The following is a 16286-nucleotide window of genomic DNA, read 5'->3' on the forward strand; positions in this document are numbered from 1 at the left end:
GACCGCTCGGAGGTCGGCAGATAGTTTGCAGGCTCAGCAAAACACCTTTATCTGAACAAGCTGTCGTCCAAGAATCAAGCACGAAGGCAAGTTATTTGCTGGCATTCAAATTAGCAAAGACCAGCGAGCCTTTCTCCGAAGGGGAGTTTCTCAAAGAGTGCGTGGTAGAGACAGCAGGTATCTTGTGTCCTGAGAGCAAGAACAAATTAGAAAAAATGAGCTCATCACGCAGGACGGTGACTCGCCGTGTTGAGATGATTGACGAAGACTTGGCTGGCAAGCTAAACAAAAAAAGCGGAGTCATTTACATTATATTCCTCGGCACTGGACGAAAGTATAAAGGACACCGCTCAGCTTTTAGTTTTTATCAGAGGGATTAATGACAATTTTGAGATAACGGAGGAGTTTTTGGCCGCGGAACCCCTGAAGGGAAAAACGCGGGGAGAGGACTCGTATGACGGCGTGTCGGGGGTCATCGAGAGGCTCCGGCTACCTCGGAGTACGCTCGCCCAACGTTACCGCGGACGGATCGCCAAATCTGACTGGAAAAAACGTCGGGTTGCTCAAAAGGATCCAGGAGAGGGTGAAAGAGGACAACCCTGAGCAGGAGGTCATTTTCTTACACTGTGTAAATCCGTCCTGCAGCTCGACCACGTAGTGAAGCCAGTTGTAGAAGTGGTTAACTTTATTGGAGCGAGGGGACTTCACCGTCGTCAGGTTTATTAAGTTTCTTGAAGAAAATGACGCTGATCACCAGGACTTGCTTCACCACTCCAACGTCCGCTGGTTAAGTTTGGGGAAAGTACGTCAACGAGTGTTGGAGCTCAAACGGGAGATTATCTCATTTTTGGAGCTACTTGAGAAAGCTGACGATTTTCCTGAGCTGAGTGACACAGATCGTCTTTGTGATTTATCTTTTACTGTGGACGTACTGACACACATGAATGAGCTGAACGTGAAGCTACGAGGGAAAGACCAGTTTGTGCGTGAAATGTACACAAACGTCAGAGCCTTCAAAAACCAAGCTTGCTTTATTCTCAAAGCAAATGTCAAACAAGTCATTTGCTCATTTCCCCACGCTGGCTACGCTGAAAGACGCCCCTGGACATGTGGAAAAAATACAGGAAATCACTGGACAACCTGCACGGAGAATTCTGCCATCGGTTCTCTGATTTTGGAAAAATTGACAAGTCCCTTCACAGGAGACCCTGAAACGGCGCCACAGGAGCTGCAGGTGGAACCGATTGATCTCCAATGTGACACCGTCTTCAAGGAGAAGTTCAACTCTCTCAAACTGGATGAGTTTTATGCTTCATTAAGCGCAGCCAAATTTCCAAACATCCAGAAGATGGCACAGAAGATGCTGGTGTTGTTTATCTCTACGTACGTGTGTGAACAGACTTTTAGTGTGATGAACACCAACAAAGCACCTCACAGATCCCAGTTGAGTGATGAACACCTCAGATCTGTTCTGAGAACACACAACAAAACTAACACCAGACTTCGATGCACTGGCAAAGAAGCGTGATCAACAACACTGTTCCCACTAAAAGTGAATGTACGTATTAACACTGTAATGCCTTTTTTATGTTTATGTTTGGTACGTATGCATCTGGTGCTGGCCCGGCCCGTCTGTCAAATTTTAAAAGTCAATGTGGCCCCTGAGCCAAAACGTTTGCCCCACCCCTGCTCTATTATGTTGTTCATCATGTTATTTATGTCGCTGCGTGAAATATTCTAAGGTATACATTTTATAGCTGGAATATAAACACAAATATTCTAGGTATCCTGTGCCTCCTAAACATCACATTAATAAAACGTTTTGTGGGTTTTTGACAGAACAGTCAGTTTGTAACGGGGCCCACCGTATCAGTTCAAGGTTTAAGGGCTACTTTGGTCGTTTTATTGTGAAACCTTCATAAAGGGTTTACTACTGCAGCTGACAGAAGTCAAAGCACTGCGACTGCTAACTGACACACGCAACTGAAGAAAAGCTTTTCACCACTTTGACAACACAAAGGCAGCATTTGGAAAAAAAAATCCTGCAAATAAGTAAAACCGAAGAAAACTAAGAAACAAAATTGCCAATTTGACAACAAGTGTGTAGCATAAATGTTTTTTTGTTTTTTGTTTTTTTTAAACAGTCAAATTCAAGTGCTATGTTTCTTGGTACAATACCAGCACGTTTAGATCATAAAGTTAAGATAAACTAGCGCCACAATGTGTGTAAAGTCATCCACATGCATGTGCATCATCATGGTGCGATGACTGGTAAAACCTTCACGCTGTATCTTTAGATCGGACTCCACTGAGCTCCATTGACCATCACAGTTTACAGTCTGAACCCAGGACCTACTCTGTATTCTATCAATCAAAAAAAAAAAACACATCCTAATCTTACGAGACACGCGTAATGACCAAAACCACCAACACCCACAAGCGGATCTCTTTAAAAATTGCAGGTGACAGCAGCAGCCGCTGATTTCTTCAGCTCAGCTGGACTGGAGGAGTTTTCTTTCACATCTGAAATTTCATACCAAACCACAAAAAAAAAAAAAAAATCAATCAGGAAGTCTCTCACTATGGATGTTGTGTATGTTCAAAAATAAGTGAGGGGAGAAAATTGAAGGGTCTAATTATATAGCCATGCATTCGGTCGGTTACTTTCTTCAGACCAGTGTCACAACAAGCTATGCCCACCTGGTAGTGACACGGTCCCCATTGTGCATAATGACACATCACCTACTTCGGCTAATCTGTCTCACTTGAAGAGCAGCTAGAGAGCATTCTGCTAAGGACAGGAGCGTTTTCCCACAGACGGGCTGTGACTCACACACGTGTGTCGACTCTCCGGAGGGAACAATTCAGTCCAGATGATAATTCAGTGCTCTTTTCATTCTAGATAATCATCATGCTGTTGTGTGAGGAAATCCTGTTGCTCTAATTAGTAGCGGGGATTAAAAAAAAAAGAATTAAAAAAAAAAAAAAACGTTCACAGTAGAGTTTAAATCAGCAGAATTTATGGCAAAAAAAATAATAATCAAAGAACGAATGCAAATTGCTCAACTTTGATGAACTCTGAGGTCAAAATTTGCTTTAATCATCGTTCAGTGTTGACGTTGACGGCAACAGAGACCTCGGGAGTCTGGGAAGGTGAACGCTTCTTTAGCTCATTAGCAGTGTTGCACAATCCAAAACCTAAATCCAAACTACGACCTGCATCTCAAATAATTCAGTTTGTAGACCATTGTAAGCCAATGAGTTGGTGCAACCACGTCTCCACATTTACGCACATGCGAGGGTTTATTTTGCTTTGGCAACTAGAATATTGAATGACTACTAAATGATGGAAATGATTTTTAACTTCTCCATTTATCAAACAGTTTAGTAAAATCTGAAATAACTGAATTGCCTGCGGTCAACAAAACCTTTGAGATCAGTAGGCAGAGCTTGCTTCAACTTCAAACTGTTTATTTGTTTTATCGTCATACTGTAGCACTATCAGAAATGCCTTTTGAAAGATGGGAAACAGGCTCTTTGTTTTTGACATTCATGACACACACACACAGTGTTTGCAAAGGGCAGTTTTTGCCGTAGGGCTACACAACAGTTACAGCCAATGCATTCCACATCCTGCTGGAAAAATAAAACCAAAAACACACCACCAACACCAATCGTGATTTTTTTTTTTTCAGCTGACACTAATGCATAAAGCAAAATTTTACAGACAGTATCTGCAGGCACTGCTCTCTGGCCTGTAATCAACCTGCTATTTGGCAGCTGGTAGCTGTGAAAATGTGAGATGACTGTTCCAGATTTTGCAGCTGAGAGCTGAGTTAACACCAAATCAAAGAATTAATTCATAGCTATCTGACAAATTGGACAACTTGTTTTCTCACTTCACTTTTCCATCTCAAGCTTCCAGCCACGCTGGCTGGCAGTAGCTAAAGTCTCTTTTAAAAAAAAAAGGCCACCCGCTGTAGCTCCAGAAGACTTTTTTTTTTTACCGGCTCGCTGAGCATGACTCCAATGCACAAGCTCCCATAGCAGCATCTGCTGCACGCTCAATGTCCAGCTTTCTTCTCTCACTTCAAAGATTCCAGTAGTTTTCCCAAGTCTCCCTGCAGTCCACATTTGCATTAAAGACAGCAGTCACGGTGCTTTGCGAAATTAAATCTCACCCCTCGTTGACTTCCTTTACGTCTAAAAAGGGCAAATCTTATTTTTTCTAACAATTGTTCACACTGCAAAAATGTTTGCTTAATGAATCCAGTCCTTACAAAAGTTTTAATTGCTCTCAATACCAATAAAGTTGATTTTGCTATTCTTTTTGCATTTCTCTCTTCAAGGAATTGTTGGTCATTTTGTAAAATATATGTATCAGCAGGGGGGAACAGGTATCCTGGCTTTTGCAGAAACACATTGCACAATGAGCAAATGTAAAACTTGTTTTTACGGGGCTTTCACATGCTATATCTATATTTTTGGTAAACAACAGATACTGGAAAGTCACTGCACTAAGTACAGTTTACTAGGAAAAGTACATTTGTACCGTTTTTGTGTTTAATAAGCACATTAGACTTACAGTGTTAATTAGCCCAGTTCAGAGATGCTAGTAGGTATTTCAAAGCCAGTAAGCCCTGCTCTTATAAAATGGCAAATTGATGTCTTTAATTCTTGTGCTTTTGTAGGGGATTAAACAAGCAAGATATAATGTGTTCATTAGTGAGCTTTAGTGGTGCTTGCAGATCCATTTTTATTTATTTTTTTTTACCTTTGAAGAGGGCCGGTTTTGCTGTTTACCCCTGTTTCCAGTCTTTAAGCAAAGCTAAACACCTCCTGGCTGTAGATGTATACTTAATGAACAAAAACAAGGCTGGAACCAAACATCTCATCCCACTCTCGGAAAGACACGGCAAGAAAAATATTTCCAAAAATGTCTGCAGAACAATTTCGCAGATTTAATGGGAAAATAAATTGCAGTGGGCGTCTACAGCAGATCTGTGAATGGAATAAAAACCCAAAGAGTACAACACTCAGAACACGCGTTACCTTCTTTCCCCTCCGGCAGTCTGCCCCTGTTCTTCATCAAACAGTTGCTTGGGGGAGCTCTCATGTGTGATTAGGGTAATTTAAATCAAACTCAAAGCTATTGGCTTTAATACAAGGTTATGTTATGCAAAGGCCCGGCGTGTACAGTTAAGCTCCTGAGAGGTTGAGGCATCAGACTCTCCCTCAGTGAGGGAGTGATTAGCTCTTTATTAAATGAAAGACTTGTGAAATTGTGACATTTGGGCTGCACGAGACTTCTTTGCAAACTGGTTGTTCCAAATGGGATGAAGCCATAAATGTGCAAAAATGCGTTTAAGAAATTGAAGACACACCTCGGAATAATCCTTACCTGTTGCAGGTTGATCAACACATCTACGTCAGGGGCATGACCTCCTGTAGCCATGGGGCCTAGGGAGTAGTCAGAGGGTGAAGAGTAGACCGTCTGAAGAGGGCAGCGGCCTGCGGGAATGTCGGCTAGTGCGGCTGGACTAAAAGTAGGAGGAGAGGTGCTACGGGGGGAGGATTTTGCAGGTGGGGTTGATCCAGGGGTCAGGTGTCGGGGTAGGGTTAGTGCTGTTGGGAGACGGGAATAAGCAGGAGAGGGAAGGTGGGAGAGACGGGGTGCAAAGCAGCAGGAACCTGGAGGAGGACAGGGATCAGCCCTTCTCTTTCACGGCTGGGGATCCAGGAAGCCTTTGGGGTGGCATAACCTGCAGCAGAAAGGACAGGACAGGCAATGTCACCAGGCAGATACGTGGCCAGTAACTAAGCACACATAATGTACCGCAAACACTGTCCACCAATATGCAGTGCAACACCAACACCCACTGTTGGAATTCAGTGCCTGGTAGAATCTATACACAACAAGAACAATCAGGACACGTGCTGTGCGGCTCCTCGGTGTACTCTTGTGCATCTGAAGGCAACGGTGTGACACGTTCGTAAATGCACTTTCATGCCTTTTGTCAAGAGTGAGATAAGAAGATACCACTCTCACATCTGTATGGTAATTTAAGTCAGGAGGAAGTTAACTTAGCACAAATAATGCAGGAACAGATAACTTGGCTCTGTTCAAACCTATCAGCACCTCTAACGCTCAGGGATGATCGTGTTCTATGACAAATTGAACAAACATAACGTAAGAGATGCTCTTGTATTTTTGGGGAAATCTAGAGTTTCGCCAGGACTCGACATTTAATGTAAACCCAGAGTTCACGAGTTGTGACGTGTTTGCTGACGTTCATGGAAATGGAAGAGGTCTTGGAAAATGAATTATTCGCCTCTTAGCTTGCTTAGCAGCGGTGTTTTTGGACTTAACCTCTTGAACGCCAAGCGTACGGTGCGCACAACTTCCCATGTTGCGACCACGAGCCCGCGAGTTCCATTTGAACACAGCAATAGCAACTTACCAGCTTCAGATGGACTAATTATTAATATGTTTTAACAGACCTAAACTAAGCGCTTCAGGCAGGAAATGATTTAATTGTAAAATTCTACGTCTTTACTTCAGATAGTTTCCAGTAACACGCTGCATTTGCATTACTTATCACTTATCAGTCTAATTTGAACACCACTAGCCCACATGCACGTAAACAAACAGGAGAAGGTACCTTTTGACTGCTTAATTATCCTGACAACGCCAAAATAGATGCTGCTGATTATATTGGTACGTGAAGGGAAAACAGATGCCTCTCATCAACGCGAACATGCCAAGGATTGTTGGTCTGTAATTATTCTAGGCGGTGCAGGAGGGGACAGGCCAACAGAAACAATTTAAAATGCACCAACGCCAACAAAGATTGTCTCTTTATGAGTCTCTGTTCAGCCCCCACTGCTATTCCACGAATCCCTCTCCGATGTGCAGGCAATACTTTGTCTTTGTACAATTCATATTTTTCAATTGTTCAGTTATTACTTGTGGTAAAATGGCATGTGTCTAAATGTTTTGTAAAGGTTTAGCAGCAATACGTGCAAAGGGGTAAATAAAAAAGAGAAAATGTTGGACTGAATTGAGCCGATAATATCCGAGTAGGTTCTGCAGACATAAAGAAGTCATGGGAAATGATGCAATTGAGCTGATAAATCCCAGGTGACCCATTCTGTCACTGCTGTTTTTCCCACCGTCACAATTAGAGGCTCTACATCTGTCCTCAGTTTTTATTCAGCTGACTCATTCGTTCCCTCTGAGACATTTACATTTGGCTCAAAGCTCACATTATGCACAAGGCACTGCACAAATAAAAGTATGCCGTTGAGATGCAGAACAGTTTTGGGTTATCTCTGTAACACCTTGGTAATTATTGTGCACGCTACGGTGTTATTACGCTGCGCTCCATCTCCAAAGACAAAATACAAGCAGACCTTTCTTCGTCATCACAAAACCAAAACCTGTTCAGTCAAAAAGCTTTACAAAAAGATGTTTTTTGACCCTTATTGTTCTTTCTTTGTATTTCTATGTATTGATATTGATACATTATATAAATTAGTATTGATAATACGTCCCGCCCACTGATAGCCGTAAACAGACTGCACCACAGGCCTGTCAATTCTTGGTTGCTTGTATATTATATGTATATTATATATATAGATATATACTGTACCGTATGTATATATATATATATATATATACTGTGTTTATTGGTTTGTTGTATATAATATATATAGATATTTAATGTACTGTATATATACTGTATGTACTGTGCATTTTATATTTTATATTTATATTTTTTATTTTATTGCTTTTCTATTATATTATTCTATTCTATTATTATTTTATTCTATTGTTTCTATTATTGCTCCTGTATGCATGCTGCTGTGGCGAAAAAATTTCCCCTCGGGGATTAATAAAGTATATACCTACCTACCTACCTACCAATCAAACAGACACGGATTTATGAGGATTAGTTTCTAATTGATGGGATTATTTACAGATGGACCGCCAGAAAACTAATAAGAAGGAGGGATTTTAGTTTCAACTGAAAAACGTGTGGAAAAATTGTTATTGACTTTGAATTTCATAAGAAAAGTTGAATTGGAGTCCGTGGAGCCGGAGGCTTTTTGGAGCCATCCCCTAGCGAAACTCGGTGGTATTGCAGCTTAAGAAACGTCCGCATTGGCCTCATTTTTCAGACCCTGAAGCTGCGTCCACTTTTATATACAGTCTATGATTGCAGAGCATTGCATTGACAGCTTAGTAAACATCTTCTACCTGCAGCTCTCCCTGCATAACAATAGACTAATCCATGCTGAGTAACTCCCAGTGTCTCATACCTCTCAGTAAACAGTGATGTTTAAATGTGCCATGGAAAAATATGCATTCCCTATGTTTGAGCACCTGACTGCACCTTCCTAACTCGAGCACCTTCCTACCTTGCATGGTGTCTGAGTGTCATTCGAGTGTGTGGTCACCTCGGCCAAAGCTGACCCAGCTCTTGCCAGGCCGCTCACCACCACCCAACTCACTGCCGGAGTAATTAATATCAAATGACCCACCCCCCTTCATACCGCCCGTGTAATCAGAGAGCCCTGAATAGCCCAGTGCTTTGAATGTGTGAAGGGAACGCTGACTGACATAAGTGACAGATGCTGATGGTGTTGTGGTGGTGGTGATGGGGTGAAGGAAGAGGGTGGGGGGAGCAGCTGAGGAATGCCAACAGAGGCTAAAAACAAAAAAAGAACAACAAAACCGCTGGTGAATGACCAGTCTACAATAGAAATGATGGGGTGACTCGGGCCAGATTTCAACCACGTATTTCACTGCAGAAAAGAAACAATGGCCCGGATGTTTGGCCATTGGACACAACACCCAATCATTAATTTCAACAACCAAGAAACCCTTAAGATATTAGATTAGGTGAAAATTAGAAAATTAGTGACTGACCAGTTTGGTAGATAAGATGTACATTTATAGGAAGGCATTTCATTGGATTAGATCACTGTGTAAAGCGGAGCACTTCACCTCGTACTTGACTTTGTAACAAACGCTCAGTCAGGGCTCATTCTGCATGAAGAATGCCGTACGAGCTGCCGCGAACATGTCAACAATGATAGAAATGTATTTCAAGAGCTTTGCATTAAGAATGTTATGGCCAACAGTAATGATGGAACCTCTCCAAACTGTTGTAGACGAAAACCGCAATGGAGCAGAATGATTCACCACAATAAGTGATTTGAGGATTAGTCACTGAATTATTTCTTGATGTTTACCGAGATAATACTGACATCAATATATTGGGGTTTAAAAAGCCAGTGAAGAATTTATCTGCTAATAGGGATGTTTCGTTTGATAAAAACAGAAATAAAAAAATAAATTTGACAGAGCTCCCTATGATTTCTTCAAGCCAGTTAGACTATACAACTGCACAAATTAACAACAATAATCCAAAATTATAATGTTAACATGCCTATCCAAAGATATATAATTATAACTAACAGTAAAATGCGCACGGAAGAAGAGATGCACAAATGTTTATGTAGTCATTTTTTAGCAGCCTGGTGTCTATTGCAAATGATTTAATCAAGGTTATGATTCAGTGGATCATTGTGTCTCGTGGCCACTATGAGATGCTTTGGTCCAGCACTTTAACAATTAGGCTGCAGATGCCAAACTCAGATTGGTGCCGTGTGGCCTCCAGATGGCTGCAGGGATTCAATCAACTCACATACAATGCAGTCTGAAAGAAGCTGGGAATCACAAAGAATATCATGCTCAGTATGACTGTTGAATTCACCTCTGTTGACTGCTTTTCTGAAAACATGCATTTATCATTTTGATCCTGATGCATCTGCTGGTTGACAAGCAAGATTTACTTTCATGGTTAAACAGCAAATTATCTGATGCACTATTACTGTAAAACTCAGTTGAAACTAAAACCAAACACATCAACATTGTTTTTCTCTTTTACAAATGACTAAAATGTTATAAATTTAAATTAGGTTTTACTGTTTACATGCAAAAAAAAATTGTAAACCACCCATCAGTCCACTAGAGTGTCACTTGCTGCGTTGAAATGGAACGCATGAGCTTGTGGTTACACGCGATGCCGTGTGCACCGTATGCTTGGCATTTCAATGGTTAAGTCGTAAAAACACCGCTGCTAGGCAACAGAAACATGGATGGCGTCTAGAAGCCACAGAAGCTAACAATTTAGAAAATTAACAGGGGGACAACGTAATGCAGGAAATGCAAAGGCACAGAGGGAAAAGATGACACCGTTGGAAAGATTAACATTTTCCTCAGATGTAAGCTATTAATGTTATGAAGAAAAAAGTTGAATTTTTTTTTTTAATGTATTAGCTTAACATCCAAGGAACAATGAACTTCCATGGCCTCTGCCATTTCCGTCAAAGTCAGCAAACATGTCACAACTCGTGAAAATGTCAACCTCCGTCGTCGTGAATAGCTCAAGAGGGAGGCGTTCATACGGACTCTTCTCATGTACGCGGTAAATACGACCCCATTCAAACGCAAAAGTGCAGAAGAGCAGCAAAAGTCACGTTTTACCTCGCCTAGACATGAAAAGAACAGACATGTGCAGGGTCAAAGAAGGAGGTCATATGACGGAAGAAGGTGTGATAAAGTCTGCCGAGGGAGGACATCAGGGGTGGCCAAATGGAACAAACACAGAAATTTCACCCAGGAGTCTGGTGTTTAAGTCCGCAATAAAGCAAAAGTCATTGTGGACTTTTTTAAAGTAAGTTACATACAAACGTAACATATTTCACTCACGTAACGTATATACTTGACACACGCAACGTTACCAACGTAAAACTGTTTACTCATTTTAACCAAAACCATGATCTTTTGCTGCACCCAACCAGGTTTTTTTTGGTGCTTAATGTCATCAAAAATCTGTCAGGGGGAAAAAAATATCTCAGGTAGTGAAGACACCCCTTAAAACATGCAATATTTCACCAACACCCCTGAATTTGGAACAGATAATCAGCCTGACAGCTTCTTGTGTTTGTAATCGCTAATCACATTATCTGGGAATTGTTACGGAAACAATGAAACCACAGAGAGAGAAATAAACGTTGACCAAACACTGAGCAATTATTAATTTTGGCATCAGCACAGGGACATCTTGCAGAGTTTCACAGTACACACTGACAAACATGGACAGGACTTCACATACAGTGCAGACAGAGAGTGTGAGATCACGAGTTACTGCCAACCAGTGTTAACCTGTTAAATCGCACTTATCAGTCTTTAGTCCTGCTAAGATTACTCAGTGCTTAAGGCAGCACTTCCAAAATATCATCTCTGCAGAGCGTTGCTGTCCTCTGGGAAACTCACTACAAACGCTCTCCCAGTTGGTCAGGAAGCCTCCAGGAAGTCGGACCAGCAACCCCCTAGCGGAGGCGTCATTCACAGGTTTTTGCCCGGTAACAACCGGTGCCCCCACTTCCAGGCCGGATCGAGCCACTTCAGACACACAAGCGTGCTATTTCATGATGTATAGATCTATATTTAGAGACAAGTGGGCAGCAAACTCAGAGGCACGGTGGCTCATAGTTCTACAAAGGCCTCAAACTTCAACACTTTGCTCGGCGCTGAGAGTGCAATGATTAAAAATGGCTTCAAGGACAAATACGGGTAGTAAACAAATGTATTTGTACTACTATATTAATCAGTTATAGATAGATAGATACTTTATTAATCCCTCAGAGGGAAATTTGTATGTTACAGCAGCATGTACAGGGCAAAAATATGGAATATAATTTTTTTTTTTTAAATGCACATTTTACACAATAACATAAAAAAATAATATGAAATAAACTAAACTAAACAACAGTGCACATTCACATGGTGAGATTGTAATAGAGGTGATATAATATTTAGCATGATTGATGGAATTCGAACATCTATTTTTAGGCTATTCATCAACTAAAGTCAGTCATACTTGTGTACTACAATCACAATGTCATTTAAACCACATATAGAAAAGGTTAATAGAACTATTAACTCTGGTATTTGTGGCCATGCAATAGTTTTCCAAGGTTTTGGGATTGCGGTCTGTAAAATTTGTGCTTCAATACCAAACAATAAAACTGAGCGCAAGTTCATTGGCAGCACAGAAGAATAACATTTTCGGACCTTCTAAATGTCGAATTGAAACTTTCCATATAGTGCCGTAATTCTTCGCACAACTTTATAGTGAGGAGTGCTGTGTGTAGTCATAAGCTAGCTGTCATCAGCTCGTGTTTACGACATGGGAAGTCATGTGCACGGTGTCCTTGGCGTTCAAGTGGTAAAAGTCGTGAGAACACCGTTGGCAATGGCAACGTGGACAGGATCTAAGACACTGAAGCTGCCAACAGGCAGGTTACGTGATGCAGGAAATGGAAAGGAATAATAAGAACAGAGGGAAAAGACGAGGCCGTCGGGAACATCAACGCTTTCCTCAGACGCATTATTTAAGTTATGAAGAAAAGTTCTACATGACTACAATTACAAAATATTAGCTTAACACCACATTAAAAATGAACATGCATGGGGGTTCAGCAAACACGTCACAACTCGTGAACTCGGGGATTAGAGAAAATTTCAAGTTCCATTCACAGACTGTATATATAAAAGTGGACGTAGCTTCCGGGTCTGACAAGGCCAATGTGGAAATGTCATGAATTGCGATACCACCAAGGGCCACTAGGGGTTGGCTTCAAAAAGGCTTTGGCTACACAGACCGCCATTCAACTTCTCTCATGAAAAACAAAGTCAATCATTTTTTTCCGCCAGTCAAAATGGTGTTATTCGCTTGAGTCACTGCTTCTTATTAGTTTTGTGGTGGTCCATTTGAAAATATTTCTATCGTTAATTAAAAACTAAGCCTCAAAAGGCGTTATGTTAAGGAGGTGTGTCCATTTGATTGACAAGCCCGGGGTGCAGTCAGGTTTCCACTATGGGTGCCCTCAAGTTCCAAATCCGATCGATCCTCAGATCCTCCCCAGCTCGTCCAAATATTGCAACTTCTCCTAAGATGGCGATGGACGAAACGCTGAACTCAAGGCTTCAGAAACACAGTTCAGTTCACAAAACTAACGGGGTGACGTCACTGCCGGTTGCCGCTTGGTTCCAACATAGTGAATAATACATGTGCATGGATGTATATGTGTGTGTGTGTGTGTGTGTGGGGGGGGGTTCAAATGGACTCTTTTTTGTGTAATACGACCCCATTTGAACAGAGCATGCGCGCATGTCAGCATGCTGATATTAGCATTTAGCTCTGTTCTTCACAAAATTTGAATATTACATTTGAATATTAAATGCACTTCCATCACTGAAATGTACGTGTACTCTCAATACAAATCTCAACAAATGTATTATGTAATCAGGGTGAACTGAGCCTTTCATCGCTGGTTCCTGTCATGTAAAATGACTCATGTTTACTGACACAGCCTAAAATGCAGAAGAGAGACGGGATGATCAAAATCTCTGAAGAGACACTTTTAAGCTAAAAAAAAAAAAAAGAAAAGACGGGGAGTCTTCAGTTTATTTATAACGACAGCTCTTCTCGAGGACACGCTGTCATTTGCACAGCTTTTCTGTCTTTTTTTTTTTTGAAATCCCACTCTGCTGCCTCTGGCTCACACACACACAAAGTGGTCGAAACGATCAATATTTGCACTCAATTCTGAGATTCCTTATTTATAAAAAACATAAGATGCTGAAAAGGTGTCGGGTTACCTCAACTCCATCTGGTTTTCCACGAGCCGAGAAAAAAAAAAAAAGAAAAGAAAAAAGAGCCAGCTTCTTTTAACCCCGTGCGATCCTCCGTAGCACCATCAGTTCGTACGTGCTGCTCAGCGCGATGGTTGCTGAGTCATTTACTATGTGACCTTATCCACCTCCAGCCTCTGTTTGAACTTGAAGCTCGGGGGGCTATTTCACGCGGTTTACCCCCGCAGCCTTGTGCGACCAGAGGATAAAAAAAATGCACTTTCTACTGCAAAAAAAATAAATAATAAATAAATAAAAACAACGATAAAAAATAAATAAATAAATAAAAAATTTTTTTAAAAAAAACACACACACTGCAGCACAACAACAACAACGACTGCCAACGTACTACACTCAGTAAAAGCCACCGCCTCCGATCTGGAGCAGCGCTGCTCTTCCACCTTGCACACAATGAAGACGTCTCTCCCGCACCCGAACGCAGCGCCGTGCCCGCAAAGGACTCGCTCGGTCTGCGCTCCCGTTTACGAGGTTTGCACGTCTCAGTCGGAGCAACAACAACAACAACAACAAAAAAACGCCTCAAATCTGCCACGTTAGACAGACGTTTTACTTTGCGGAAAGCACATGCACGTCTTTTGTTGCACAGCAGGCGGAGACTCGGCATCATTTTTTTTTTTTTTTTTTTTTTTTTAATGCCTGTGCGTAGTTTGCCCACTCACAACTCAACGCTACATACCGTTTGCGTTTCCCTAACCACCGCGTTCAACGAACCTACCTGCGATTTCAGAGAGCAGTCCAGCGGCAGGGTGGGAGTGTGGGTGGGAGTGGTGGTGGGGGGAGGAGGGGGGGGGGAGAACAAAAACAACAAACAAACCTAGGAGCAAGAGATGCTGCGACTACACGAGGCAGCGGTCGATATGATCCATCCTTGTAACCCAGTGAAGACGCGCCACGCAGCGCGCTGGATCTGCCGAGGATGCTCGGCACGACCACGTGACCGTGGAGAACAACCTGCCCATCTGAAAGTCACTGACGGGTGCGACTTCAATAACAGGCCGTGAGAGGAGGTTCGTGTTTTCTCAGGTAAAAAAGGCTTGAAGCGACAACCGACATCCTCTAACTCGGACCGCACAACTCGTACTCAAAAACACACTAATGTGCTATTAACACTGGCCCTATCCTTTTATTGGTGTAGTCCACGCACGCACGCACACACACACACACACACACACACAACAAAAAAAGCAGGATGATTACATAAAAAAATATGTGACTATTATATTTGACTATTTTCTATACATTGAAGAAAAAAAAAACGAACTCATAAATAAAGGCACGTATTATTAAACGATCCATTCATTATTATTTACGCATATTATTATCATAAAAAAAAGAAAGAGGGATGAAGCCTAAATGAAGTTTTAATAAGGAAATGAATTCATCGCCAGCAGCTTTTGTTGTTGAGGCTCGAGACAAGTGATATTATTGCCACATGTCTCAGATTAAGTATGTTGATAAGATTTACATAAAAGGTTAAAGTCCCAGACCTCCGCAGGTCCCTTGAGTCCCAAATTCACCGATCCACGCGGTCCGTGCTAATTCTAATCATTTTGTTTCGACCCGCGTGCCGCCGTCATCGATGCTTAATATTGCGCATCCGTCCTGTCCTCCTCGTTTTAAACTCTTCCTTTGGCCGAGTCCTGCTTGTATTGGTGGACTGGCATCAGCCATTTTTTTTAAATTTTTCTTTTTTTTAGTTTGCATCACAATGATCGGCTTGTTTGCAGCCGTGTAGCATCCAATAACATTCACTCAGGTGCGCATGCAGACGTCGTGCACCTGACACGCTCGCACTAGCGCAGTTGGCCATCGTGTTATTTTGGACAACTTCATTAAAAAAGTAGACGATCACAGCAGTACGCCGCGGTTCTTCCGCTGCCTGCTCTCCGCAGCGGCAGCCGTTTACGCAGTAAAGTGTCACCGACTCTGCCGCTTCTGCTCTCCGCTGCTCACATTGCACGCGTTCGCTCAGCACATGTCGTGTTTACTTGGCAATGCCGGTAAGCTTTGTTGCCCTGGTGCGCGTTACAATTTCTTGGGATTTAATTAGCGGGATGCTGAATCTCTGTATATTAATTTGTGACTTATTTGTGTATTAATTAGTCTGGATACTATACAAAAAAAAAAAAAAAGAATTGGTGCCCGGCAACTGCAGCTAAGTGATCACTTAAATACTGATACGATAATAACACTAGATAATAATGAATGTGCTGAATCAGTCTTCAGTTTATCTTCCTCGTGTGGTTTGAAGATGTTTTAGGGAGTTTCCTGTTAACTCATGCGGTCGTTAAGCTGATCGTTGGTTCATGCTTGTTTATATCCCAATGGAATCCATATTTGAACTTCTGTTTATGTCTAATTCAGTTAGCTTTGAGAAAGCAGAGGCAGCATGTGTTTCTAAGTACATTTCTGCATCACTGCCCTATAGTATCAGCATTATCGAGTTACGTCTTAGATAAGAGGTACTTCGCTCACGTTCAAGGGGAATTGCAGC

At 41.8% G+C, this 16286-nt stretch overlaps 1 protein-coding gene across 3 annotated transcripts in view; it reads right to left on the reverse strand.

Moving 5' to 3' along the window:
* slc4a3 (solute carrier family 4 member 3) overlaps positions 1–14825 on the reverse strand; it is a 62181-nt gene extending 47356 nt beyond the window's left edge. The window contains exons 1-2 of one of the 3 annotated variants that reach the window (XM_069698835.1): positions 14607–14825; positions 5402–5762 (exon numbers count right to left, since the gene is read on the reverse strand). In XM_069698835.1, coding sequence (XP_069554936.1) covers positions 5402–5455 — 54 coding nt within the window. In that variant the 5' untranslated portion in view covers positions 5456–5762; positions 14607–14825. Of the gene's footprint in view, positions 1–5401; positions 5763–13738; positions 13981–14507 lie in introns of those variants that run through there. The other 2 variants (XM_069698833.1, XM_069698834.1) reach the window with 2 other exon arrangements.
* Positions 14826–16286: the final 1461 nt, after the last annotated feature.

The sequence above is a fragment of the Brachyistius frenatus genome, unplaced genomic scaffold (genome assembly GCF_029030835.1).
Source record: "Brachyistius frenatus isolate BFR_SWC_R1_liver_20210118 unplaced genomic scaffold, ASM2903083v1 Contig_28, whole genome shotgun sequence".
Classification (NCBI taxonomy): Eukaryota; Metazoa; Chordata; class Actinopteri; family Embiotocidae; genus Brachyistius; species Brachyistius frenatus.